Raw genomic sequence first — 27,448 nt, forward strand, 5'->3', positions numbered from 1 at the left:
CCATATATGTCAAAATAAGGAAATTTCTGATTTAGTGCTTATTTGCTAAGGTTTTACAGTATGTTCTCATTGACACAATAATGGGATTTTTTATATATAGTCTTAAGTGCAAAATATTAATATATTTAAAAATGCATCAACTGTTAGTTGGTAGATTTGTTTTGGTTTATAAACGTTAAAAAATTAAAAAAATCTATGTATAAAGTTAACTGTGCTTCTTTAGAAACTTTATGTGATCATTCACATACATCTTTAAAATATTTTAAGTTTAGTAGCAATTCAAAATACGCTGTCTCAGTGATTTGCAATCATATGACTGCTACAATGTGGAATGTTACCCATTATTTTTAATACTCTGGGCCAGATCTTGTTGTCAATTACATCTAGAGTATTTCCTTATATTGGATTTATGCTGGTGGAAAGGATATCAAAACTTGGCTTCTACTGGGGGTTAAAAAGAAGTATATCATGCTTCAAAACTTGCACGCAATCAAATCAAGGACCATATTCTCTTGACAGACTTGCTTTTGTCTAGGTGTTTCTTATCTGCACTGCTCAGTGTCAGACACTCATCTTCATTAAGCTTCTGGGAATAAATAAAAAATGGAGAAGAATACACCAGCTTCTTGACTGATGAAATAAGCTTCTTCCCCCCACCAATCAAATCAAATCATAATCAGGGTGGGTTTTGTTGTCAGAAAGTCTGGATTGTATTCAGATACTACTCTCAGCTGATAACAATAACTGATAGTTACTGAGCACCCAGTTATATTTTATTTGTTTAGTTTCTTCTAAATTTACACAATGGGCTTACAAGGGCCAATGCAAAGTTTTTCTTGTGGTGTAATATTCCACAAATGTTAGTTTATATTTATGTATACAGCATTCCTTATTAATGGTAAAACATATTTTTCAAGTATGAATTTCTGCATGTAATTCTCTTCTTCAGTATGCAGATACTCTGACTTCTAGTGTGCATCATCACAAGTGATACAACATACAACCACTTCCTCTTCTTTCTCTGCCACATTGTTCATGTTCATTGAAAAGAGAGATAAATACTCAACACTGCCATCAAAAACTGTCAGTGCAGTTCCTCTATAAGCAGAGCACTTGAAGGGGGAAATGATGTCCTCAACAGTGCATGCCATGATATGTGCCTTGGACTTTCTGGTCCTGTAGCTGAGATATTTTGACTGAGCCAAGAAAAGTTCTGAACTTGCCTCTTATCCTTCCATGGAAAGTAAATGTCAAAAACATAAGAACTGTAAAGATTTTTCTCCCATCCTCTTGCTAACCATGGTGGTGGTAGTTGATTGTCTGCAAAAGGAGAATGAAAACCACAACAGAATGTCCCAGAAATGGGTCATTTTAGAGTTCTGCGTAAGATCCACACAGCTTTATGACTGAGCAGCAATATCCAAAGAGGAGAAAAATGCTTTGGTTGCCTTGAGTTAGCATGTTAAAAGAAAGGTATGCTTTCCTTGACACAGGTAAAAGTGCTTGTTAGCTGATGAAGCAGGAACCACACTCAAATTACTGATGGAAAGAAGGTAGAAATGTGAAATGCCTCCTGTCATTTACAGCATATGTAATCAGAAGAATTTCAGTCTGTCTTCTTGTTGTGGTTTAAAGTTCTTCTCGGCACATAGGGAAGTTGACAAAGGTGAAGACATTAAACTCTATCAATATAGAGAAACACAGGAAAACAGCATAAAGAAACAACACGTAGATGCCTAATTTCCTGTCAAGTTTCCACTTATTTACATGGATTCCAAACACCTGCAAGCAAACAAAGTGTTAATTAATTAAGCCCCAAAGGAGACTTTTGGAAACAACCATTATAAGCTAAAAATGAGAATCTTTTGAATTAGAGATCCTGAATGAAGATAAAAATATATTCTGATCTATTTTATAGATCAAAAAGGCAACATATGTTTTTCTGATCAAGAAAAGGAATATAAAAGCCCAAACTAAGAACTCAAACTCTGGTCTGACTCTCAGTTGTCCTAAGATCTTTTTACAAAATATTAAATGAACCCGCTGTAAGGCCCCTTCACAAGTTCTTCATGTAACTGAAAAACAGGCCCCTGGGTGCTCAGTTGCAGTCTGTGCTGCATTTTCAGTACATGGGGCACATTCTAGTCAAGCAGCACTCATTCATTGATTCAGTATGAACTAAATGAATTCACTGAACTACATGAATGCCTCTCCCTCCAGTGTTCCCCTACAAATCCTTTATGTCCCAGTAGTACACCAGCACCTAATGTTTATTCTTTCAACAGCTTCAGAAAAGGTGCTTTCTTTGATGTTTTGCTCAGCTCCAGAACTAAGGGGAGTTACAAGTTACAGGTAGCAAACCAATTAAATCCTTATGAAGGCATCTATTTTCAGTGGTGTTGAGCGCCTCTGAATTATTATTTGTTTTGCTCAAAACTCTCCACTGAGTTTTGCTGGGGGGGGCGGGTCTGTGCAAATCAGGGTATCCAGCAGAACAAATGAGACAATAATAGATGCCTCGAACTCAGGTGATATGGCTTCTGCTATGAAAAGACTCTTTTCAGAAAAGCATGAACAGCTAGCATAGTAACACATCCGCATAATCCTCCCATTTTTTTCCAAAGTGCTGATTACCAATATGCATGCAGCAACATCAGATACAAATCTCTGCAGAACATCTTTGTTGTTTCACAGGCACTGCAGTATGGCAGAACGGGGGATAAAGAAAAGAACAGGCTCCCACAGCTTATATACCAGATGCATTCGGCAGTTAGTGGCAGAGTGAACAGCCCTGGTCATTCTATCACTTAAGTCATGCACAGGTGATGTGGAGTTTTGTAAGACCTAGTCATGCAACAGTGTGAAATCTCCAGTGATGATCACCTCCTGTACAGAGCCTCTACAGACCCTCCACAGGCAATCAGTGAAAGACGTTAGTATAAGTGGATAGTTTTATACCTTTGAGATTTGATTCTTCCCACAGAGGGTTCCCTGGGAGTCAGCAGGATCAGACCTTAAGTACCAGCAAAATTGACTTTTGAAACAGAATTATTGTTTAATCTTAACAAGTCATGTGTTACAAGGGTAAGGGTAAGGGTCTTATGCTGAGTGACATTTAGCACGCCTATTCAAAGTCCTGAGGTTCACAGTCCTCACAGACTATTCTTCATCAAGGGTTTTGGCTACAGCACTTGATTAGTCCAGGCTGGTTTTGGAAATCAGAGACAAGGGCAAAGGGTGATGAAGCATACCTGTGCCTTGTCCCAACATAAAGTAGAGACAGGCCTGCGGTATGCAGCTGGAGACAGGAGCACAGAAGTATTATTAGATTGCACAATTTCAACACTGCCACTGAAATCAATGGGACCTACATGTATGCAGCATCTCTTGCACCAAATGTCAGATTTCAGTCCTCACTGAGGACAATGGTAGCTCTTCAACTCAAGGTATTGCTAGAAGAATCAATGCTTCGGGGATAGTAAGTACTTCCATTTTGTCCTTCTATAATATGTAAATACCTAATAAGTATTTTGCAACTGGAATACTTGGAGACACTCAAATACTTACAGTAAGTGCCACTGATCCTAGCAAAAGTGCAACTGAATAGACCAGTCCTTTGCTGTTTATCTTAACCTGTGGGAATTAGACAGAGAAGAGACCTTTAAAATGCTCAGCATATAACAACTGTGCTTTGGAGATCAGAAATCAATTTACTGATTTATGGCCCACCTTCTGTTTTGAATAGTGACTGACTTATACATATTAAACTATGCAAATCCATGACAGACTTATCATAATGAAGAACGGGAAGATTAAGGAATCAAAACAAATGTATAAGTAATCCCACTTCCATAAAAGAAAAAATCAGCATTTATAATGGATTTTACATTAAAAGATCTTCAGGAGAGAGAGATACGCTGTTATTCTCATCTTACAGACAAAAACACTAAGGTACAGGGAGACAGGTGTGCTTGAAGGTGTGTAATGAGAAAAGGACAGAGCCATGAACAGATATCCATGGCGCTATTTTTCTACTATACGGTATAATGTACTCCAGTTGACAAACTGGAATTAATTGCAGCTTGTGGAAGGGGAATTGCTTCCTCAACTCCTGGTTCCTTGGCAAAGAAATAACACCTTATTTTGCAACCAATAACATGCTCAGCAGGTTGTTGGTTTTTTTTTTAATTTTATTTGCATGCTTTCTTCTTAGGATTTTTTTTCAAATAGACAAAAAGAACAAATTAAAGATTTGCCAAGTATACATACAGTTGATCCACAATCAATCGCCATGGTCTGCAAACCCCATGGAATGCCAAGGCCCACCAGAATGTCAAAGACATTGCTCCCTATTGTGTTGGATACTGCCATGTCACCGAGGCCTGCAGAGAAAAAAAAAAACACCTCTTGGGTAAAAACAAAGTATAGGACCATTATTCTGTGTACTAGAGGAAACTAAAAGGGAATGATCTGCATTGATCCAAGTCCCCTTGGACTGGCCAGAGTATCTGAGGTAGGGAGACAATTTCCATAATCTTCGCATGACTTCTGAAAAAAGTGCAAAAATTGCTCACTCCAACTACATCTTCCTTGTGTCTTGGAGAGCCTTTACTGGGTGTGTGGCATCCATTCAGCATCCAAGTTCAATGCCAATTATAAAAAAAAAGTCTTATTCTAAGTAGTGTGCAGCCAGACTTAGAACCTCCAGGTTCTAAGATTATGGAGATTATGTACTGGATTTAGTATGTGGACACGTGGCCTTTATCTCATGTGAATGATGAAAAGTGATCCTGAAAAGAACCCAACCAGATGCTTAATCAGCAATGATTTCACTTCAGGAACAATAAAATGCTACAGGAAAGGAAAAAAAGAGTGAATGGTGGTGAAGTTCCCTAGGCATTACTCAAAATCTACTCAATGCTCATCACTGGCTGGCATCTCATTCTGCACCAGTGTCAATGGATGTAAGGAAGGCAGAATTCTTCTCTGCCTCTGCTGATTTCCCTTAGGCACTGGCCTAACTATTGAATCACTTCCACAAAGTGAATACTGGAAAGGAAGAGGAACTCTGATGTAAATGGGAAATGTACCACAAATACTTTGAGAATAGAGAGAGTGGAGACAGACACTATCACACCATAAGTACAGCATCTTCTTGCAGGAAGCTGCTGAGAGAAAGGTTATGCTTTGGATCCATATTATGGTAGTGTCCGTATCTACTTTTTAGATATTTGTCTGCAATTTGTCAAGAAACATCTCTCTCGAATCCAAGTGGTGTAAAGTCCCTGTATTGTCTTTGAGAAAATGGGGCTGCATTCTGCCAAGCTAGTGCTTACCTTCACTGTCAGAGGAAACAATCCCTACAGTAGTTTTGCCTAATACTAAAGAACTAATCTAAAGCAGCAGTCTATTCATTTAAAAATGTAACATGTTTTCCTTCTGTTCTTGCAAAAATCTCTTCACTTTAATACTACATATGGAAAACTAATTTAGTAGGAAGATGGTTCCATAAGAATCCTGAATACTTTTTTGTACTGCTTTTTGTGAGATTTTCCTGCACACAACACATAATACAACCTGGAAAATGAAGTATTTTAAATATATAATTCTTTTCAATCAAGCGACATTTAACAGCACTACTCCTATCTCAGACTATAAAGGTGGGGCTTTTGAGTACTTAATTTATCACTTCAGAACCCTTGTTGTTTGCCCAATGATGTGTGCTGGAGATCTCATTATCTGGGAAAAAAAGACTATAGGATTTGGAATAGTGGGAAAGAATACAATTAGGATCTTTTCTTATTCTACTGCAGTACAGGAGATCACACTGTCAGGTTTAATGTTTTTCAACAACAGGAAGGGATGTGGCTACAGGTATTTCTCAAGTAAAAAAGGAAATGTAAAGAACCTTAATCAAAACTTAAAGATATATGAGAAAGCCTTTGACAATTTCAATTGGAAAGCTGATGAGGACATAGCTGACATTTATCTAAAACCCTTTCCAGTGCGGCTATTCATACGTCCCAATGGGAAAGAGCTCTGCATTTGGATGAGAAGTATGCCTGGAGCAACACCACTTCTGCCAGATCCTCTTAAACCACTTCACTTCCCTGGGTTTGAGAGGTCGTCTAGAAATCAGTACAGGTTTTACATGGACAAGTGCTGGTCAGAATATAGTCTTCGATGTAGTTTTTAATAGCTGATATTCCAGTTTTGCCTACTACTTTTATCTTTTTACCCTGACGGATCCATACCATGCATGGGATATCTGAGTGTTGAATGACCTTCTAGAATGCTAGGGTGTGCCCAGTCCCAATAAGCAAAAGATAGCAGAACAGGGATTATTTTTTTGGTTCACAATAATTAGCAAAGTGTTTTGGCTTTTAATGAGGCCCTGAAACAGTGAAAATAAAAGAAAAAAAGAATAAAATTGCATTGAGAATTTGTGTGTGTGGAGGAAGCAAATCACAGAGCATGTATGTAAGATTGCAGTTATGCTTCAGCAGACACAGTACCTTGTCTTGCTACTATTAAGCTGGCCATGCAGTCTGGGACGCTTGTTCCTGCAGCTAGGAAAGTAATGCCCATGATCACATCTGGTATCCCAAGGGTGTATCCAATCACAGTCACCTAAACAGTGAGAAAAATAGATTAACCTATCATATTTGGAAAGTCTCCTCATTCCAATACAGTTGTCTCATACTCGTAACTTTGATGTCTGGTGTGGACCCTGACAGGATTAGACTCAGGATACTTATCCATTTCTGCAAATTAAATAATTGTGGAATAACCAGCTTAAAACCAACCTTGTGAAAAGGAAAAGTACTTTGGGTCATATTAGTCAACATTTATGAGCAAACAAAAATCTCCATTTTTTGTACTTCTAACAGGACATACTGATCTTTTAAGGAGGAGCACAGACATAATCCAACCTGTGGGTTTTTTTTTATTATTCCCAAGAATGGCAAGATTCTCGCTGGTTCTGTTCTCAAAAGGACTGCAACCAATTTATATTGTGATATAGGGGCAGAGATATAAAGAACTTATTTTATCCCAACACATGAAGAAGGAACCAGTTTTTTGCATGACTTCTGATATAATCCCAAAGTAAGCAAGTCTGGTTATATTGTCCCCTGAGAGTTCAGATGCAGCTTTAAAAGAGCTTAGGGAATTGCTGAAGCTTGTAGCAGAGCTCTTGGAAAGGACCGGGAACTGTATTTTGCTGGAACATCTGAAGAAGGCTGAAAAAGCATCAAGAAAAAAGGCTGAACAGGCAGCTGAAAAGGAAATAGCCTTGTGCGAGTGAGAAGACTGAATCAGGGACAGGCAGCTGCTTCCCTGCTGAGGGTGGAAGTCTTTAAGGCTCTGTCCTGTTTTCTTGAAATAGTTTGCCAGTCTCTTACATGAGGAAAACTGGACCCTACGCCAAAGAAAAGGTGTATGTTAGGAACTTGCCCACAGACCTTATTCTCAGGGGCAAGCTGTGACTCAGAAATAGGAGTGGGCATGATTCTCCTGCTGCAAGTGGTAACGGGGTATTAAGGTCTGGCTACCTCTTAAAATAAGCTGTGTTGCAGCCTTCATATGCACATCTCTAATTTGTGAAGGGAATATCTACAAATGGAACCAGGGTACAGAGCGTGGCCTTGCAAAGGACATACAGTATGAAATGAATGTGTGGCTTTGGCACCATTATGCCAGGCAGAATGAGTGGCTGGGATATGAGTTTCTCCAACACAGTTTACGTTAAGAGAAAAGAGGATTACTTTACAATGCAGAACTTATATAGAAAGTTGCAAAAAGTATATAGAAAACACAATCTTCCATGAGAGAAAATATAAATATAAAGCAGTTCTCAAATGCCTGACACATTTGAGGAAGGTAGAGCTGTTCTCCACCCAAAAAAGATTTTGCAGGTAAGAAGCTCATGAACAAAAATTCTTCCATATGCATGACTAGAAGAGTGTGTATACATATACACATACGTGACTATGAATCTATATATGTAAGACTATATATATTCCAGTATGAAACTAGCTGAAGGTTTCTTCACCATATTTTCCTTTAAAAGGAAAAACGGGCATATAAATTCTTCAGCAGCACATCTTACCAATCTTTCAGTTATAGGCATATACAACTTTTTGGTTTTCCATCTTTTAGTGTAGAAAAAGGTAACTTTCTATACTTCACAAGTATGGCTAATTTTTCCATCATAGAAACTATTTGAGGAGCTTTCCTATTCATGCCTCTTCTCTGACTGGAAATGTAAACTTGAGAAACTGAAAGAGGATAAGAAAGAAAAAGTAGGAACTTATTCAAATCTTCTTAAGTAAGCGTGCTCCTGAACTGACAACAATTTACAGATCTACACCTGATACACTGCTTCTCACAGATCTAGGGCAAATGGAAACACACCAGCAATCATAATACTCTTCACTAAGACGGATTTTCTTGCATTATTGCAGTCTACTCGAGGTGTTTTACACCACTTCCAAGTCTTCAAATTTTGTCACCCATCTGCCTTTTTTGCATGTTTCAGCATCAGACCCTGTAGCCAAATTTCTAAAGGTGTCTCAGCTGCTTAGAGTTAAATGTTTTCATTTAAACTCCCTTTTACTAGTAGGATGTGGATGTCCACATTCTCTTGAAAATCAAGCTCGAACCTTCCTGTACTGTATTGGGCCCTATACAGTAAAGGCCCAATTATTTGTCCAGAAAAGAGCGGCAGAAAGCTAGAATTATAATAATTAGAGTATGAGCTGAAGAGACCGCACTACAATTACATGCCTTTCTTTAACTAATACACAAAAGATCTATTACCTGTTTTGAGAGTCACATTTCACTTAGTATGGGAAGTCCTGCTACATGCACTTACCATCCACACCATGAAGTAAGAGAACAAGGCAATCCAGAGAGTGGATAAGATGAATGTCACCATAAAACAGTTCTCCCAGCGTGGTTTGCTGCAGTTTGGAATGGTGCAAAAGAGCACGAATATCAACGGCCATGTTAAAATCCATTTAATTTTGTTCATTTTTCCATCTGCAGGACAAAGAAAGGAAAGAACCAGTTTAGCTTTCCCATCACTATCCCAGGCCCAGTTATACCTCCTGGAACACAGCAGATGATTCCAGAAGGATGTTTACAACTGTGCATGTCAGCTCATTTTCCAGTGTACCTTTCATCTATACTTGCTCTTGTCACTCTCAGCCAAGTTCTGCTTGCACATCCAGAATCTTATAGTTAAGCCTGCCAAGGTCTATGTAAATCCATGAAAGAATTACAATGATTTAAAAGCATGGCTGCTTTTAAAACCAAAATTAACGGTCAGGTTTGTTGCTCTTTCAAATATCTGTATTACTATTAATCAAAAAAAAAAAAACAAAACCAAAACCAAACAACCAAAAAACCCCACCCCCCTCACTTTTTAAAAAGGAAGATGGAAATCCTTGTAGTGAAAATAACCTGTACCTTCTGTGCAGCAACAGAAAATACTTTCACAGAAAACAGAAGCACAGACCCAACCTATGAACATGACAAGCTTGTTTCACATGCCTCACTGCAGTCAATTGGGCAAAACTTTAAACTGTTACTTAGGAGATCTAGACTTGTTAACTCTCTCCAACTGCATACAGCACCACCTTGAGATGGTCTCTTATCCTCTGTAAAAGGAAACTGAAGATACTGACTTCCCTCATACAGCTCTCCAAAATCAACTGGTGAGAAATACCAGAGAACTGTCATTACTGAAGACAAGTACGCACCTTCTCATTTTTTAAAAATGTAGAGTATTGTAAACATGCACATAAATCTCAATACATAAAAGAGAATTATTTTATAATCGGGGTATAAATAAATGGGGCACTTAAATTTATATGTTTCATGAGATATCCTGCAAGTAGGATAACAAATTTGCTTATCACGCTAAACCAGAGTATCATAGCCAACAGCATGGTGGGTTTTGTTTGGGTTTTCTTTACATCGTTTTAGAATTATGCTAGTAAGAATTTCCACCATTAACTGATAATGATATGCATGAGATCTAATAAAATATGCCATTTTGAATAAAATGGTTGATCGCATTGAAGAAAACTATCAAGTACATCTTCCAGTGAAGTTATTTAGCTAAATTATAAAGGGCAGGTAATAATCAGTGAAAGCTGCTATCAATTTCACCAGGAATTTTCTTTCAGCAAAGACATTAGGATTTGTTTAATGGGAGTTTTTGTCAGTGAATTTAATTAGATTGAAATCTGTCCTCTGCACCAGATGCAATGAGACTAAATACTAAACATTTAAAAATTAATAATACTTTTGTAATTTATGAGGCTACTTACTAGTCTAATTTAACTTGGTGAGTCCAAATGCAAGTCTTCATTCATTTATTTCGGTATGTATTCTAGTACTAAATTGTCTTGCGTAAATTATGAATCAGCTCCTTCACTTGAGATTTCCTTGTGAATTCTGAGATGCCATCAACCCATCAGGAAATCTTAGACTAAGCTTGGCTCTTTATTCCCATTTAGCTTGTGGCTGTGGAACTTCTAAAACATAAAACTACTGAAGTGTCCTAGGGTCAATTCTAATTCTAGAATTTTACATGTCACTGGGGATCTATTACAGATTTTACAGGACAGTCCCTTTTCCCTCTGGTTACATATACTGCTATACACGTTTTTAAAAGTTATCTTTTATCTGTTCTGTCCAGAAAATGACACTTCTTAGCTCACATCTCACTTTAATTCTGTTAATAAGGCTGTAAATATTCTACAGTAATTTATACCTCCTCCTGTTTAATTTGTTACAGTTTGGATCATTAAAAGACTCCTGCTAGTTAACTGTACTCTTTGTCTACCCAAGTTGCTAAGCTTGGTTCATTGTCAAACAAGTCAGCATGGCCTAGGCCAGTAATTTCCTCAGCGCGTAATTCCAAATGCAGGGTGAGTGGGCAACTGTTTGTCAGGAAAAAATTATGGATCCGATTATGATCTAATGTGGGTGTAATCTGACTGACTTTAGTGCTGCTACACACAGGAGATTCAGTCCCATTTCTCTTTTCAACAACATGAATTAAAGAAACAAAATTGCCTGGAGAACAAATAGAGAATAGATGCATTCAGCCTCTGCTGGGGAATATGTATCTTGTCAGGGATCCTGTCTAGTGCCCTGACTTACTTAAACAAATGCTTAACTGTGAGAATTCACAGTGCCTTACCACCGGCATTGCTATGCTTCCAGGAAAACCAAAATATTAGTGGAGGAGGACTTGCCTTTCCCTTATCTTTGCTCAGTTTGAATGGATGTGTGTCAGATTAAAATTCCTGGCTCTATTAGTGGCGATGCTTTATCCACACAATGTCATGAGTCAGAACTGGTTTTTACAGCTAGATGGTTTGTGGAAGTGACATTTGCATTCATTACGGAGCAACTAGGCTTGAGACTTTGGGGAACAAGAAATGCATGTAATTCTGGGTTTTGTTGGGTTAACAGAGAAGCTGACTGGCCATTTGCAGTTAGCCTGGAATAGTTCTGAACCACCATGGCCAAAGCAGCCTACCTGACACACTTCACATTGGCTTCTCTTTTGTGTCAGGGTTTGTCAGCTTTTAGAAACTTCTATATAAAGCCTTAAGTATATCTGGCCTCGGTTCTGCTTCAGGCCATTTTCTTCAGCTCCTCCTATGCTGGGTCATAGAACTCGTGTGACAGCCAGTGCTAAAGAATTCTACTCTTATGCTGTAACTTGGTAGTTAAGTAAGAATTCAGTAAGTTTAGCAGCAATCTCAATAAAGTGAGACTTCGTTTCCTCAGGAAAGGAATGACTTCATTCATTTCACCTGGTTTAGATGAATGCACAAACAATATACAGCTTGAAATTTTTTTTTGTTTGTTTCTTTTGAAATTACTTCTTGTGCTGCTCTGTTGTTTTGTTTTTGACCACCCACTCTAAAATAATCATTAAAATGATTTAGTGATAAATTTGTAAAATTGGGGTATGCTTTTAGTTCATGACAAATTGTTCTATGATTGTTGCTTAGCTCACTAGTACATCTGCAAGGAAGAAAATTATCATCCTCATTAAGGCTATTATTCAATACATAGCTGTTCTGCAAAAAGAGACAAATAGTTCCATTATAAGGCCTTAGCTCAGTTGTTTTAATAGCAGTACTGGCCACTCCTGTGAGCCCTGTGTCTGAAGGCTCCTGTGGCAACCCACATAGCTGAGGAAAGGTGTATTTTGTTTGTTGCACCTCCCACGACAATAATGGAAGAATAATGCTTTATTACAGAAAGCAACACTCGTCTATATTCTGTTCACATCACCCCGCTGTAAAAGAAAAAGATGAGGGTTTTTGCATGAAATTGTTTTTCCTACTTTATACATCCATTTTTCTTCTCCAGATACCTGGAAGCCAAGCATGCCAAGTATTTCAGAAAGGTGTCATTACAGAAGAGCCTGATTACAATGTTTCTGAAGACGAAGCAGCAGCCCTACAACAAAGAGCCCTTTGCTGATTTTCAATACATTTCTGGGCTTGTCATCTTTCCAGATGTTATGCTTACAATAATTACTCTCACATACAGATAGTGTCCTGGTGAACAAAATCAACAACGCACATCACAGCACTGAGAGGAAAGGAATATTTCCTTAACGTACTAAATGAAGTGCCTTTTTACAGGAAAAATACTGTCCTATTCACAACATTCACACAGAGTTGAGAGGGGTTCAGTACAAAAGTGTGAAACTACATTTCTGTTTTCATTCAGATCAAGAGTGTACCCTTGAAGTAAATCTCCTAATTGTCCCCATTTACTGTATTTTGTTTTGCAACACAGAGCAGCCTTGCATCACGCCAACGAGATTCCCTTGGTATAAAGCTGAATCAGAGGCACAAACTTAAAAGTGCTCCAAATAATAATGGACCAAGCTAGCGCTAGTCTGAAACAGAAGATCCAAATGCAAATAGTGCAGACAGCCTACATGTCCTAGTCAATAAGCTGCATAGAAAACACTTTTGCTGAGTTTAGACAGACTGGAGTCTGCAGCTACACCGTCAGGAGTCAGATCTAAGTTACTGTAGCTAGTTAAATTTGACAGCTTTTCCACTCAGTCTTCCCTTTAAAAGTGTGGCAGTCAAGCACAGATCACCGCTCCACACGTTAGCTACTTCAGAACATGCCTAAACCTTCACATGTGAAGAAAGCATCTCTTTACACAAGGCAATGAGTAGCTGACTGATCTAAAAAAATTATAACATCCCTGAAAAGCATCCCTGACTCTAATTGGCACACAGGATTTTCATAACTATATCGTTACGAATTCATACAAATTTCTAATTCAAGATAACTTGAAAAATGTGAAAGGTTTTCTCTAATTTAAGTCTATCTGCAAAATGAGAAAGGCTTCCTGGAGTTTACTATTGATTTCTATTTTTCGGGGGTTTTGCTTTTGACAATTGTAAACTTTGAAAAATAAGGCACCTCCAGGCTGGCCTAGGAAGATTATTGCTGCCGATTTTTTTGGTGCTCCACTTTATCATTTTTAAATTCCTTTTTTCTTTTTTTAAATCTCTCTACCATTTTTCATTTGGAAAAAAACCCCAAAAAACCCACTGGTTTTGCCCCAGTTAAGTGATCTTTAAATCACCTGTCCCCTTAGTGCTAATTAGGCTTTATATTTACAAAGATATATTTACACCCACATATCATTAGCAATATTAATTCAAATCTCGACCAGAAAATGTGTAATAGTAACATACACACCTCCACACTGGGAGCTTTGTAATAATCCAGACAGCAAGTAAATTTCTGCTAGAAAGTGCTGTTGTTCGTCAGAGTTGAGACTGATTGGAAAACTTTAATATATGTAAATTAGCCAATCTGAAAGCCTAATTCATTTCTGAGCATGTGCAGTATGCAAAACACAACAGAGGAATACAAATGTTTGTCCCAAGTGTGGGACTCAACATAGAAACAACTGAAATAGATATAACAAACTAGATCCATTGTGAATTTTCCATCAGAATTATTTTCCACTGAAAAACGCCTTTGTTGCAAAATAAAAAATTTCTGAGAAAATGGTTTTCAATTTGCTGTTAGGAAAATTAACACAGTAGCTGCATCTCCACCTTCTTGGAAAATCCTTATTGATTTCAGCTCTGCAACTTTCCCTAGGACCTGTGGAGGCAAGAGACTCTCTGTGTTACCACACTAGAGACAGGCTACATAGTGTGTAAAAGGGTATCCAAGAAGGCCCAACCTTTGTCAGCCTTCCAAGTAGGCAGCTGACATATTAAAACATTCTTATTGCAATTCTCCTGCAACAGAGCTTTGGAAACAATTCTTTTTTTCTGTGGAAAATACTGAGGTTTTACTTCTCATCCTCATCCAAAATAGACTATTTTCCAAACTAGTGACACTTTTCTCGGAAGTTCCATTTTCCACAATGTAAGTTCCAAATTCCAGACCATGAGATCTGTCCAAAACAATCCAGATTTCTATTTTCAGCCTGTGCCTTTACCACACTTTGCATATTCAGATTTATGCCAATAATTTTCTCTTAAAGACACATTTTTGGTACAGTGGGAACTAGTCTGGAAAAAAGAATTTGCTCCAGTATGCAGAAAAATTCTTTACTCTCAGAGTTACTATTTTACACAGGACAATATTCAAGAAAAACAAAAAGTAATTGAGCAGAGGTACTCCTCATATCTTGTTTGACTTGGTTGGATTTTGACATGGTTTATTTTGTATGTTTTAACCTTGCTGTCTACTTTATCAATGTTTATTTAAGGGAGAACTGGGATTTACAGACTTCCTCAAGTCCCTTTTTGCCCTTTCAAAGTGAAGTGATGAATTACTAAATTAAATCCTTGCCCACTTCTCTTCCAATTTATCCTGTGTTATCCTCCTTCAAGGTAGAGCACACTCGTTGCTCTTCTGGAGCACATTTTCCAGATTAGTTTTCTATAAAAGGAGACTGGTTCATGAGTTCCAAGAACACGATGCAAATCAAAGTGCAGTACAGTGAGATGTGCCTCAGAAGCACACTTGTGTTCTGAAATAAAATTCTAAGATAGATGCGCCATTACACAGGCAGTGGCAAGCAAAAAAGCATTTCGGAATACTACAGTTGGTCCTGCTCTGAACTACCTTCTTTGGAAGAACTTTTCTCTTACAACATCAAAGAAGCTATGGAAACTAGCTCTCTTCCTAACTCAGCCACATAAGTCATGTTTCCAAACTTTGGCAAAAGCACCATAAAGCGGGCCAAAAAGAGAGTCTGAGGAACAACTACAAAGACGAATCAAAATTCACAATAAATCTTACTTCAAATACATTAGGAGCAGGAAGTCTGCTGGGTCCACTGATGATCAAATTATAAAGGAGCACTGAGAGAAGATAGGGGCATTGCGGAGAAGGTAAAAGAACTCTGCATCAGTGTTTGCAGAGACAGAAACTATAGAGATTTCCACATGGAACTATTTTCTGTCTCTAGCTCAACCTTGAGGATATACAACTTCATAGGGGATATAACAAAAAGCTACAGCATCCTGAGTGTCCAAGTGAAGTATATGGGGTTTGCTTTGTTCACTGTATTTTCCAATAAAAGAAGACATCAAACGAAGCGAGTAGGAGCCAGGTTGAAAGCAAGTAAAAGAAGACGGTTCTTCACACAACCATGGAACTCCTTCCCAAAGGATGTTGTGGGTGTTAAATGTTTGCAAAGATTCAATGAGAATTAGACAAGTTAATGAAGAAGAAATACGTTAAGGATTTTTAAATACCCCATAATTAAGACATTACACCCAGTCCAGGAAGTTGAAAATAGCTGAAGGCCAACTTGTCCTGTCTCATTCTTCCCCAGGTTTCTTCATAAAGTCATGGTCAGAGTCAGAATATTGGGCGAGACAAACATTTGGTTTGACCAAGTACAAACATTTTTTATGTTTTTAGTAGATAACTGTTAATTCCTTTTTGCTTCTATCCTACATGTTGTCTTTGTATTTTGGATCCATACAAAAATGGGCAGGATTGCTAATCTCCTTTATTGCCATCTCATTTTAGCTCTGAGAATTATTACTCCTAGTTTAGCTAACAGCATCATGATTTATATAAAGCATCCATGGTCCAGTCCTGTAAGAGAAAGAGTTCTTCATTTCTGTGAAACCAACAGGAGCTGAGAACACTGAGTATTTTAAAGGATCCTGAACATGTGACAGTGAATGGGATTTAAGCATCCATTAAGAGCTGCACAGAAGAGCTTTTCCAAGTCTCGGCTCTAACAGACTACTGAGCTATGCAAGGGCTTTTACACATCATTTTGCTGTCAACATATGCCTGCTCAGTTTCATCCTGCTTTATTCTGATCTGTTTTGATTTTTTTTAAAGTTTAAGATTTGTTTCCAAACAACTGTAATAGAATTGTAAAGCATCAAATGAGCCTTTCTCTTGGAAGATAATCATCATGGCCTAAAGGTTAGGTCAAGAAAGAAATTCCTCTTTTAAAGAGAATGTTTCTTCCCACACAAAAACCACAGGCAAAGGCTGGTTTGTATGATACCATATGTAGTTTCCATAAAAACTACATGTTGCCTCCTATTTCAAGATGGGCCTGAACCATGCCCTGGAGGTGAATCTCTCTGGATGTTTGACATATGGGATCTAGGCTCGTGCTGTAGTTTGAGACTGTTTTCATGTAACAATTTTTTTCTCTATTTCTGTGTGCTAAAGCCCTACATTTATTGCTGAGCACTGCTGTTGATAGAGGATAAAAGAGAACAATACGCAAAATTTACAGATGGCAAATGATTACTGGGAATCACTCAGAGATGATGTAGTTCTTTAAACTTCACTTACGTTTATTTCTGTTTCAGAAAAAACTTGTACTTGCAAAAGGATCTAGAATACACAATTTGAAGGAGGAAAGTCAAACCCCAAACTAGGCTAAAAAAGGTGACTACAGAACAGCAGAAAAAAAGGTTTGGGCCAATTCATAGCCATTTCTGTTGCAGCTCTTAAAATATTGGCATGAATTTTCTACTTAGCACACCACAAGCAGTAGACTTGGAAAGTCCTATTGGAAAGTGAAAGCCTATTCTTCGTACAGCTTTTTATAGTACTGAAAGAATACATGAACTTCTGATCTTTAGAAAATGTATGTGCCTTATTCCTGGCCTGAAAATATATCAAAAGAAAAACAGAGGGGATTCTGGGAAACTGTCTGCAAACTACCTTTTCCCTAAGCCAGTTTTAAATGTCAGGATTTTTTTAGGGTACTGATTGTGCCACAGTACTTAAACAACAACAAAGCATGATGCTGGTTCTTTAAATTTCTCCAAAGTTATTAAAGTGGTACTTCTGAAAGCAAAAATAAAATAAAATAATTCTCCCTCAGAATATATGAATTGAGCAATGACAATCCAACCAAGAGACAATCATCTCCAGACAACAGAAGAGTAACAAAACCTGAAGATAATGATGAGGATTTTAAACAATCACTTTACCACTTTTACGCGAACTCTCTGAGTTCATGTTGAACTTTTGCTCCATTCCAGTATGAACTGTATCATCAGTGGTTTCACTTTGGCCTGTTACACCTCAATTATCTTTAAAGACTTTCTCAAAAATGCAGAAAAACTACATCTAAAAAAGGCCAATGGCATAACTAATAACTCCCTCCTTCATTCAAAGCATTTCGTCTATTGTGAATGTCACATACTTAGGAAGTTCTACTCCAAAATCTATTTTTTATTCATAAAGAAGTTGTCTGAGTCTTGGACAAATCCAAATATGACAATTTGGTCTCCAGCTAATGTTTGCCACACGTTAAGATTTCTGCATTGTCCTGGAATGTAAGAAGAAATGCATGATAGCACTGCCCTAATTAAAACTTGAATCCAAAAACTTGTTAAAAACAACTCAGTTTAAAAATCTTCTTCGCCAACATATGCATTGAATCCTGCATTTTTAAGATCATTTGGGGAGACATTTTTGTTCTTTAGAAGTTGTTTATTACTGTTACTGTTATTATTGTTGTTGTTGTTATTATTAACAACATGTTCATGTGCACAAGCATATTGCTGACTTGGATCCACTTATTTCACCATACAATAAAAACATTTTTTTCATTATCTCATTGATTATCAGGAGCCCATCTAGTGGGCCTATCTGCAGTAAATCAGTTTGTTTCCATTCTTCACTGCCGATGAAAGTCCCTAGCTGCTGACTGCAAGAGCACACAGTACAGTAACACACGAAAACATACAGTTTTATCAGGTCTTGACATAGTATGCTTCAATGTTTATTCAGTCACAAACATCTCTCCTAAAATGATAGCAACTGAAGCAATGGGATCTCTAAGAAATTAGAATCATATACAACATGGAAAATTCTTCCTTCTTTTTCACTGCATGTGATAATCATTTATGCCAAGTAATATTTGTGTTAAACAGTAACTGTGTGACAGACGACTACTGACTACTACATGTCTGTGAGGGGTGATCTAATCTCTGCTGCCTAATTTCCAAAGCATTTGGGGAAGAGTCAACCTGCAATGTGCTAAGGGCTCCAACATAATAAGGTTAGTTATGCCTAGCTGTTCACACCAAAGAGTTTCCAAAAAATTTCAGAAGTTGAATATTATTACACGCTGCTATTCTAAGAATTTTAAACACTGTCAAAGATATTAAACACTCTTTCTCCCCCTAAACCTTTCTTCCTCTTCATCCAAGAAGCCTCCCCTACAGTCACTAAATCAAGTTATTATATATTTATACACCTAGCTGCCTCTGGCCTAGCAATCTCCAGCAGGCCGTTATTAACTGTTGACTTCAAAATTACTAGCAGTGCAGTGCTCATCGGGTTGGTCTGACATGTTTTTTAATATAAACCTGCCTTACCTGCTTTCCCTCCGCCTCCGGCAAACCAGCACTTCTACCGTTATTGTGCATGATGGCTGGAAAACACTTTCCTAAGATCTGCTTTTAGCCATGTAGCCTCCAGCCCAGTTTTACTGTCATTAAATCCAGCCTTCACACAGTCAAATCAATCCCCTTCCTCCTCTCTCCCCACATATGTTGTCTTTTCTCACACCCCAGTGCTTGGCATTTTAATTATCTTCTGTTTCCTTACTATAAACACCTGGAAAGTAAGCCTTACCTGGCAATGAAAAGGGAGATAGACTGTCCTGTTCATTTTCCTCCTCTTGGTTCACCACAGGGATGTTCCCATTTTCAATATTCTCATGTCTCCCATTCTGAAGTGGTTTGCTTGAACCATTGGCAGATTGGATTAACCGCTGACGCTGCACAGTGTCAAAGACAAAACTGCCATAGTTTGGAAAATACTGACTTTGTTAAATCTGAGTTTTGCTGTCTGTCCAGCCCCAGTCACGTGAGCCGTGATGTTTCTCCACAAAGCCTTCCTTCCCACCAGCAACACAAAAATCTGTCTGTGGACTACCTGTCTTCATCAGTCCAGTGTTGACCATCCACCTCAAAATTACTTACAACAGTCTTTCAAGCCATGATGGAGAAAGTTGTCATATCTGTTCTTCCGCACCATGTTTTAATGAGTGTGGTTATTCTGAAGCACTTCTCACCCAACAGTTCCCACTCAAACCAGCAATAGCACCATAATCTAGTGGTAACACTCAAGACACTTCCTCACTATTAGAGTTGGCTTATGAATGACTCATTACCCAGGATCTCTCCTACTCAGGTCCAACTCTTCTCCCTCCTTGTCATCCCCATTCCTAGAGGTAAATGTAAAGGTCCTACTTACTATTTCAAGAGCAAGACTAACCCTTGTTGCCCTTGTCCGAGTACATACTTTCATAAAGCTCATAATTGCCCCTGCAGACATGTGTAAGACTGCTACAGCTCCAATACATAGTACAACACTTACAGGGATAGGTTTTAAACGTCAGTATATGTACCCATTAATACACTGGAGAATGTGAGATGTAACAGTAATTTCCTACTTTTATAAAAAAAGAAATATTTTTAGTTTGTTAGATGAGATAATGCAGGGTCGATAAGTGGTGTCTTTTTCATGACAAATTGTTGCAACTTCCTAAAAAGTGCTCTGAAATACCTTGAAAAATAAAGTAACTGCACAACATGCAAAAAAATTCTGAAACTAATGTTAACACACTGTAATAAAAAATAGAGAAAACTCCTATCTGAATACTTTGCAAAACTTTGGCAGTGAGAATACATAAGAACATAGATCCAAAATGCTCTGGTTTAGCGAATGTTTTTTGCAGATGTTGAACTAGCAAGTATCAGCTCTCTGTGCATATGTCCATTAAGAAAGAAATTTTTGCTGATCAATGAATTGCCTTCAAAGCAGAACTTTTACAGTCTCAACTGCTGCTGTGTGCCATATCTGATCTTCTGCTTTTGACTGTATGCCACCAAGCTGACTTCCTAATAAATATTTCACTGCTTTACTGTTAAATTGGACTTTTGTTACAAATATGTTAGTGCTGCTTTCCTTCATTGGGGTATTCACAATGCTGGGTAGACACATGAACTGTGTTATGATGTTCAAATTCTAGGAACTTGCTAAAGCTTGTATTTCCTAAACTACTGGAATTAATTTATTTGCCAGAGTAAAACCTCTTGTATTTAACACTGTAGGGAGCAAAGGATAAAATCCTGCCTTGATAGAAGCCAAGATTGGCAGGCCAACCCCAAGTACTTCACACAAGCTCAGAACAGCATCACTTGGCCAGTCCTGTCACTTCAGCTGCAGGGTATGAAACAAGCAATATATGGTGGTGACAATATATCAAGCCACAGTTAACTGAAACTGTCCAGGGCAAATTCCCCTCATGAAAATATTTTGGTCCATTTTCATTTTGAGCTGAGGACTACACTGAAGACTAAAGAGGTAGGCAAATATCTGATGTGATCCTGATGTGCTGCTAATATAAGAGCAGTTGTTACAGATTTTTGGTTGCCCTGTCCATTATCCTTTCTTAGCCTGACCACTTTTGCAATGATCAAAACCAAGTCTTCTGTTGCAGATATAATTCAAATGTGCACGCAGACACACACACACACACACTGAAACAAACAGGGAGATAAGGGAGTCCCCACTTGGTGACTGCCCTCCCATTAAGACAGGCAGCATCACCAATTGGGAATCCATCTTCAAATCTGCTGTGACATAGCTGCTAGAGAAAGACATAGCTCTAGCCCATCCCTAGGAATATGGAAAAACCTGAATTCCAGAATCACTATGAGCACAGCTCTTTGGCAACTCCTCTGCCTCATAGTCATTTATTGTTTTCTTAATGAACCTACCTCATTAATGATGAGTCGGCTTGCCATCCGCATTCTGGTACGTGGTCCAAACTTATTTGTAATCATAATCCGTAATCCAGCTTCAGGGAACCGGTATTTGGGGGGACTGGAGCAAATGATCTCATCCACCATCACAACACTGTTTTTGTCATGCTGCTGCATCCCCTTCACTAATGATCACAATGGACAGAGTTAGTTGTGGAATTGATCTTACCATGCTTCCCTCACCCAGAGTCATTCTTTTCAGGCTCAGGGTGGGGGGGTAACATTCATCTGAATGCTTGAATTTACGAGTGACTTTCCTGTAATATTTCTGCAGCCTGGTGAATCTGCTCATCAGTTGTGCACTTCGTTTAAAACACATGCTGAAAAGGGATTTCACTCTGCTAAGGCAGCCACCAATTCACTCTCAGATGAGTGGGAGGAGTTTTTACCCAGCCATTCATGCTGTATTACCAGTTTTCATCACTTATATTCCACTATGGTTTTGTAAGCCTTCTCTAAAAGCACTTGCACTGTGGCAGTGTAGACAGCGCTCCTGAAACCTCTAAAGCTATCCCATTGGATCAAGGTGCTGCACGTCCAGAAGTCCCTGATGTTGTGCTCACTCCTTTTGGAAATCTTCACTGTACCTTCACAGAATGTTATCAATATCTCTAACATGACAAGATTTGAAACGATGAAAAAAAACAATTGTCGAGAACAAATGTATGTTATAAGTAAGCTTTTGTTAATATAAAGGAACTTGTACCAACATTAAAAGTTTTGTTCTACCATGTTAAGAATATAAACAGAGAGATAAAATTATATTGGGAATCAACACAAGTACAGGCAAGGACTTCAGAGCTCAACAACAAACCAATATTCTCACAAATGCTACAGACTACACATAGCAAGCAGAGCAAGGCTCAGCAGACAGGAGACATACCCATGTGGTGTTAGAAAGCAGGGCAGGAAATATGCATATGACTGTAATAAATATTAATTATTACATGTAATAATAGATACGGGGGAAAAAAACACAATAAAATTCTTTGCTGCTTGTTTTCTGCTTTGCTTAGCTTGGCTTCACCCTCCCATTCCCCTTTTGCATTAAGTTACTTACATTAAGAAGAGGAAGAGAATTTAGGAGGTAGAAGTGAAAGATAATTATTAGTGCATGGTTCCAGTCAGGATGCAAAGGAAATCTAAGAAAACATTCAACTCAAACAAAGGAATTAAAATGGACCTGTTCTAAACACACAGAAATCTACATTGTTATTTTTTTGCATTGTTACAGTGTTGAAATATTTTTGTTTTTCAGGAAGAAGACTGGATCCATGCATGCATGTAAATCACATCATGCAATAAAGGCTTTGCTGTCTCAAGCATCTTCCAACATATTTGAAGTTGAAGAAAAATATCCTTCCGTTATCATTCAACACGAAAAACCTACCAAGCCTGTAAATCACCAGGAAACAGCTGTATCTTTTACCCTTTAGCATTTGAGTGTCTTGCTTTGTTTCACTAAAATGAGTTTTCAGTGAGTACACTGGGGTCACCTAAAGGGTCATAAAGAGATCTCTGGTTTCACAAAGAAATATGCCCTACTCAAAGAATACACTCTGTAGTCTCGTCTTGCAGCTTAGGATCTCTAATGGAGAACAGAACTAGTAGTAATTTTGTGTTTGGTAAACATAAAGGAGCAATTATCCTCCCCCCCTGCCCCTCACCCTGACATCTAAAACAAATTAACCTTACTGAGTACCGCAGCTGATATGCAAATAAGGAGCACATCCATTCCAATGACTCTTACAGTAGAGTACAGCAGCTTTTCTGTGAACGAATTTATAGCCAGACACACTTCCTAGGAACCAATCCTCACAGAAGAGGACTCAACCACAGTAGCAACATTTGCTTTAGTTAGACAAAGAAAAATAAATGTTTGACAGCAATCCTAGTAATGCAAAAAGGCCAGATCTTTTTAACAGTCTCATCAGATTAACTGCTCTCAAGTGAGTTTCTCCAGTGAAGTCTCCAAAGTGCTTATTTATCTTACAGTGTCATGAAAAACATGGAAGCACTGCAGTTACTCTGGAACTGTTTCTTAGAGCACTAAGGAGACAGTGACCAAACCTACTCAGCTTTGATGAAATACCATGATAAAAAACTCAGCACTGATGTAGAATACATCACTATAAATATATATACATATATAACTAACTGCAGCTGTTTTGACTTACTGCAGCACATTGCTCTTATATTTTCATAACAGCTTTTCAGTCTCACTCCCTATGCCCATAAACATACATACCTTGGCCCCAAACAGGCTCCACCTAAAAATCGCAAAAGTGGTTTTCACAAATGTGAGACAGAGAAAAGCCTTTTTCGCTTCTCCTTGGCGATACTCCTTAGAAAAACATCTTCTGAGAATGGCTTTTCTTTTTAACTAACTACCTAAACTTCCTGCTCACCAAAAAGGGTCATCACCAACAACCCTGCCAAAATCAACAGAAAGCTTCTTGCTGACTTTAGTTGACCCCTGATCAGGCCCTCAGGTATCTACAACACATTGTTCAGAAACCCACTTTTTCCAAGAGTTTCTGGTTTTAGGCAGGAATCGAACCATGCCACCTGGTGGAAATTTGGGTCAACATAATAAAAGCCAAGGACAATGAGCCACATGTTTGTATTTTAAAAATAGGAGCATTATTCACAAAGTACAAATATTTCACCTTTACCTGTGTGTGTAGAAAATTGAATTTGTGTAGAAAATTGAAATTGAATTTATCTTATAGTGAAAAGCTCTCCTTTTTCTCTCCAAAACTTGAGTAATGGAAGCTTTTATATTGTACCATTGGAAGCTCTTGAAAATAATAAAACTTACAAGCATAAGAGAAAGCTGTGCAGCATGTGAATGCCCCTTTTATCTGCACCTTAAGCAACAGACTAACCATCCTTGGTAGGAAGAAAGTTCCTCACCCAAAGCAACTCTTCTTTTTCAGGAAATAATCAGACTTTCCTCCTGTGGAAAATCAGATTAAGGCTAGACCTACACCTTAGTGAAGCCAAGGGAGGTTTTTTGGTGGATCCTGAAACTTGCTAACCACTGGATGGAGGTAAGGCAGAGGCCAGCTCTAGTTCTCTCCCTACTACTAGCAGCGCCCCTGTTTCTGACAGCTGCTGGGGAAGGTGCAGCTCAGCTTGTGAAACTAGCCAAGTGTCAACTAACAGCAAGTCACTGATAGGTCATGGCATATTTTGACTCAACAGCAGGGAGATGCAACAGGCAGCCATGTGGTGGACAGCTTCTTGACATATAAAGCACCCATCTACAAAGCAGCTAGGCTAACACTGCCATCCTCCTCTACCACTGCTTACTCCAAACTGGCACCTCCCTAATCTCTTCTTCATGTCTTCTCTCATCCCAGGTAGGTTTGCCTGTGATAATATCTAAACTCTCACATTTTGAACAATGGTCCCTCCAACGCAGCATGTATTTGTGTAATGGGTGCTGGAGAAGGCAAAGGGAACCTGGCTGAAACTGCAGTGTCAGTGCAACTTTGAGGGAAATTAGAGAAGAAATCTGATGTGGACAGTTGCTAGTGGAGACACAATTCTCATGAATCCAGGTTTTTATTAGCTTTCTTGCTCCTTTTCCTAAAAGTTCTGCATGTTCTTCACAAGCATTAAATAATCTTCACATTTCCTGAAAAGGAAATAGGTGGCCAGGCAAGCACTCAGTGCTATCATCCCTTTACCACACAGTGGCTAGAGAGGAGAGCATGCAGTGAGACGACAACAGAATCTAACAAATGCCTCAGAAGTAAAAACCACTAACATCTGCGTTTTTTCACTGGATCACCATTTTCCGGCATCCTCACTTGGATACATCAGTAACAACTGCCCTAGGAGGTATCCTCTGAACCTCGTATGTACATACCTCCATGTCCAACTGACAGACTTCACTATATCATAGTCAATGTTCACAAAAATTCATTGTAAAATAAGATCAAAGTATTTCAAAGACATCTTCATTTAATTACGCTACAATGTCCTGAGAAGTAATTTTAAATTTATATTAAACTATTGTCTAAACACCATATCTGAGACCAGAGTACGTGTGCTGTCATTGCATAAACCTGTAGTAAGTGACAGTACCTACCTTGAAGAGATCCCAGCCCAGACACTAAAAGCAGAAAAGAGTGGGGTTCTCTGAATCTGCTCTAAATTCCTGTTTGCCACTATTTGTTATTACATGAGGACCTTTCCAACTGCTACCTACATTGCTGCTGAGCTCCGTCTCCTGGAATGGGAGATGTTTGCAAAGAACAAAGCAAGGAGACCTCACTTGTTAAGAGTAGCCCAAGAGCTCACTAAATTATATGGTTTGTGCTTTGAAGGTAGGAATGATTTTGCCCTACAGAAAAAAGAGGGAATGGAAGAGAAGAGGGATAAGACAATGATAAAAACAGGCTTACAAAAAAGCCAAATATACCCAGGTATGTTTGCTTACCTTCAGTACCAGAAGCTGGGTATCATCTTCTTCCCCTTTATGACAAAGACACAGACCTGCATTTCTCAATTTTACATATGTGCTTGGCAATGTATGCAGAGCTATTTAGGCATGTGAAAGCCAGTCTTCTGAGGATCTGAACTCAACACGCAATCCCTCTTGCCCACTGATCTGCCCATGTCCTTTCCTTCAACACCCAAGTCTCAGCTTCTAGTTCCAAACTAATTTTTGAAGTGAAAATTACCTTCTTCCTGGCAAAAAAAAAATATTTCTTTCACAGCGTTGTAGCTCATCACTGAACAGGAGATAAAAAGGGAGCAAAATTGCCAATGTGCAAAGCAGCTTTGTTTTCAGAATATCAAAAAACATTTTTGATTGATTGGGTTTTTTCATCTGGCAGTCTGCTGAATTGTCAAGTTAATCCAATAAAAATTCCTGCTTATGATTGAATAGTAACACTGTTTTGACCCACATTAAAGAAATAAAAAGGATATCCTGTGAACTACTCTTTTTCCAAGTCCTGTCTGCTCAGCCTTACCTTTCCGTAGTAATGGAATGGATGGGTCATCACAACTAGAGGCATAACATTTATTACCATCTTCCAGCTCATTGTTGACTGTGTCACCATTTCCGACATTCTTGCTTTTAAGGCTGAAGAAATTTTGCATCCTCACATTGTACCTGAAAGTGCAAAGGAAAGGTCTGAAAAGGCTGGATCGTTGCATTTTCTCATCAAACTTTTAAGTGTTTGAGAACAACTTATGCAGGCAAGCAGTAAAGCCTGGATGCATGTCCTCTGACAACTAATAGGAAGTTAAGAGAAAGGACTATCCAATTCAGCGGCAAGCTGATAGGAAAGCAAGGGCTGTGCCTATCTCTGATGAGATACAGCAAACTGCAAAAAGACACTAGAGCAGATTTAGTGAAGGCAAAACAGTGGAGCTGCGGATTTTGGAGCCAGGACATTCGCTATACAACGGCTTCTTTCCTCTGGCATCAGCTCTCAATTCACCTCATTGTTTCTCTCAGTACTGTGTTCCCCATGGCAGGTGCTTCAGCATTTCTGGGACTGTTGACCATACCCTTCTAAAGAAAGAATGCGTCTATTTTAGCACTAGGCCAGGATCTAAGAGGGCTGTCAATGAACTCTGCTAAGACCTGATGTAGGAGAAAAGGGAGGCTGAAGTTCCAAAAAGGGTGATTTGTGAGGGGAGGGCACCAAGGGATAAGTCTAAGCAACCTGCAGTAGAAGGGTGGAGTCACAGACCCCTGCAGTAAAAGTCAGACCTCTGACTCTCCTGTCAGAGGCAGTGACGCTACAGAAGAAGGATGTCAGTATACAATCTGGTATGAGACGGTCTGAAGATCAATACATGCTTAGCAGTCTGTCTAATGTTCCTTGACCTTGTTCTCCAGAGGTTACAAAATATGTGTAATAGCTGACATGCTGTGTGCTTACAATCCAGAGTACCCGGTAGACTTTTTCATATATCTTTGTATAAATGACATTTTCTCTCAACTATTTCTGAAAGCTACTTTACCTCAGTGCACTATGAGAAGGATGCATGAAAATATTTGCTGTTGACTGAGCACAAATCTAGAGTGAAACTGATTAAGCATGAAAAAGCAAGGGGTCTTA

General features: G+C 38.5%; 1 protein-coding gene across 1 annotated transcript in view; it reads right to left on the reverse strand.

Moving 5' to 3' along the window:
• Positions 1–1,407: 1,407 nt before the first annotated feature.
• SLC24A4 (solute carrier family 24 (sodium/potassium/calcium exchanger), member 4) overlaps positions 1,408–27,448 on the reverse strand; it is a gene marked incomplete at its 5' end in the record, with an annotated part of 33,763 nt that continues 7,722 nt past the window's right edge. The window contains 8 exon segments of the mRNA XM_009572724.1: positions 1,408–1,782; positions 3,568–3,633; positions 4,270–4,382; positions 6,516–6,630; positions 8,876–9,042; positions 19,162–19,306; positions 21,315–21,484; positions 26,348–26,490. Of these exon segments, the coding sequence (XP_009571019.1) occupies positions 1,630–1,782; positions 3,568–3,633; positions 4,270–4,382; positions 6,516–6,630; positions 8,876–9,042; positions 19,162–19,306; positions 21,315–21,484; positions 26,348–26,490 (1,072 nt within the window).

The sequence above is a fragment of the Fulmarus glacialis genome, unplaced genomic scaffold (genome assembly GCF_000690835.1).
Source record: "Fulmarus glacialis isolate BGI_N327 unplaced genomic scaffold, ASM69083v1 scaffold40102, whole genome shotgun sequence".
Lineage (NCBI taxonomy): Eukaryota > Metazoa > Chordata > Aves > Procellariiformes > Procellariidae > Fulmarus > Fulmarus glacialis.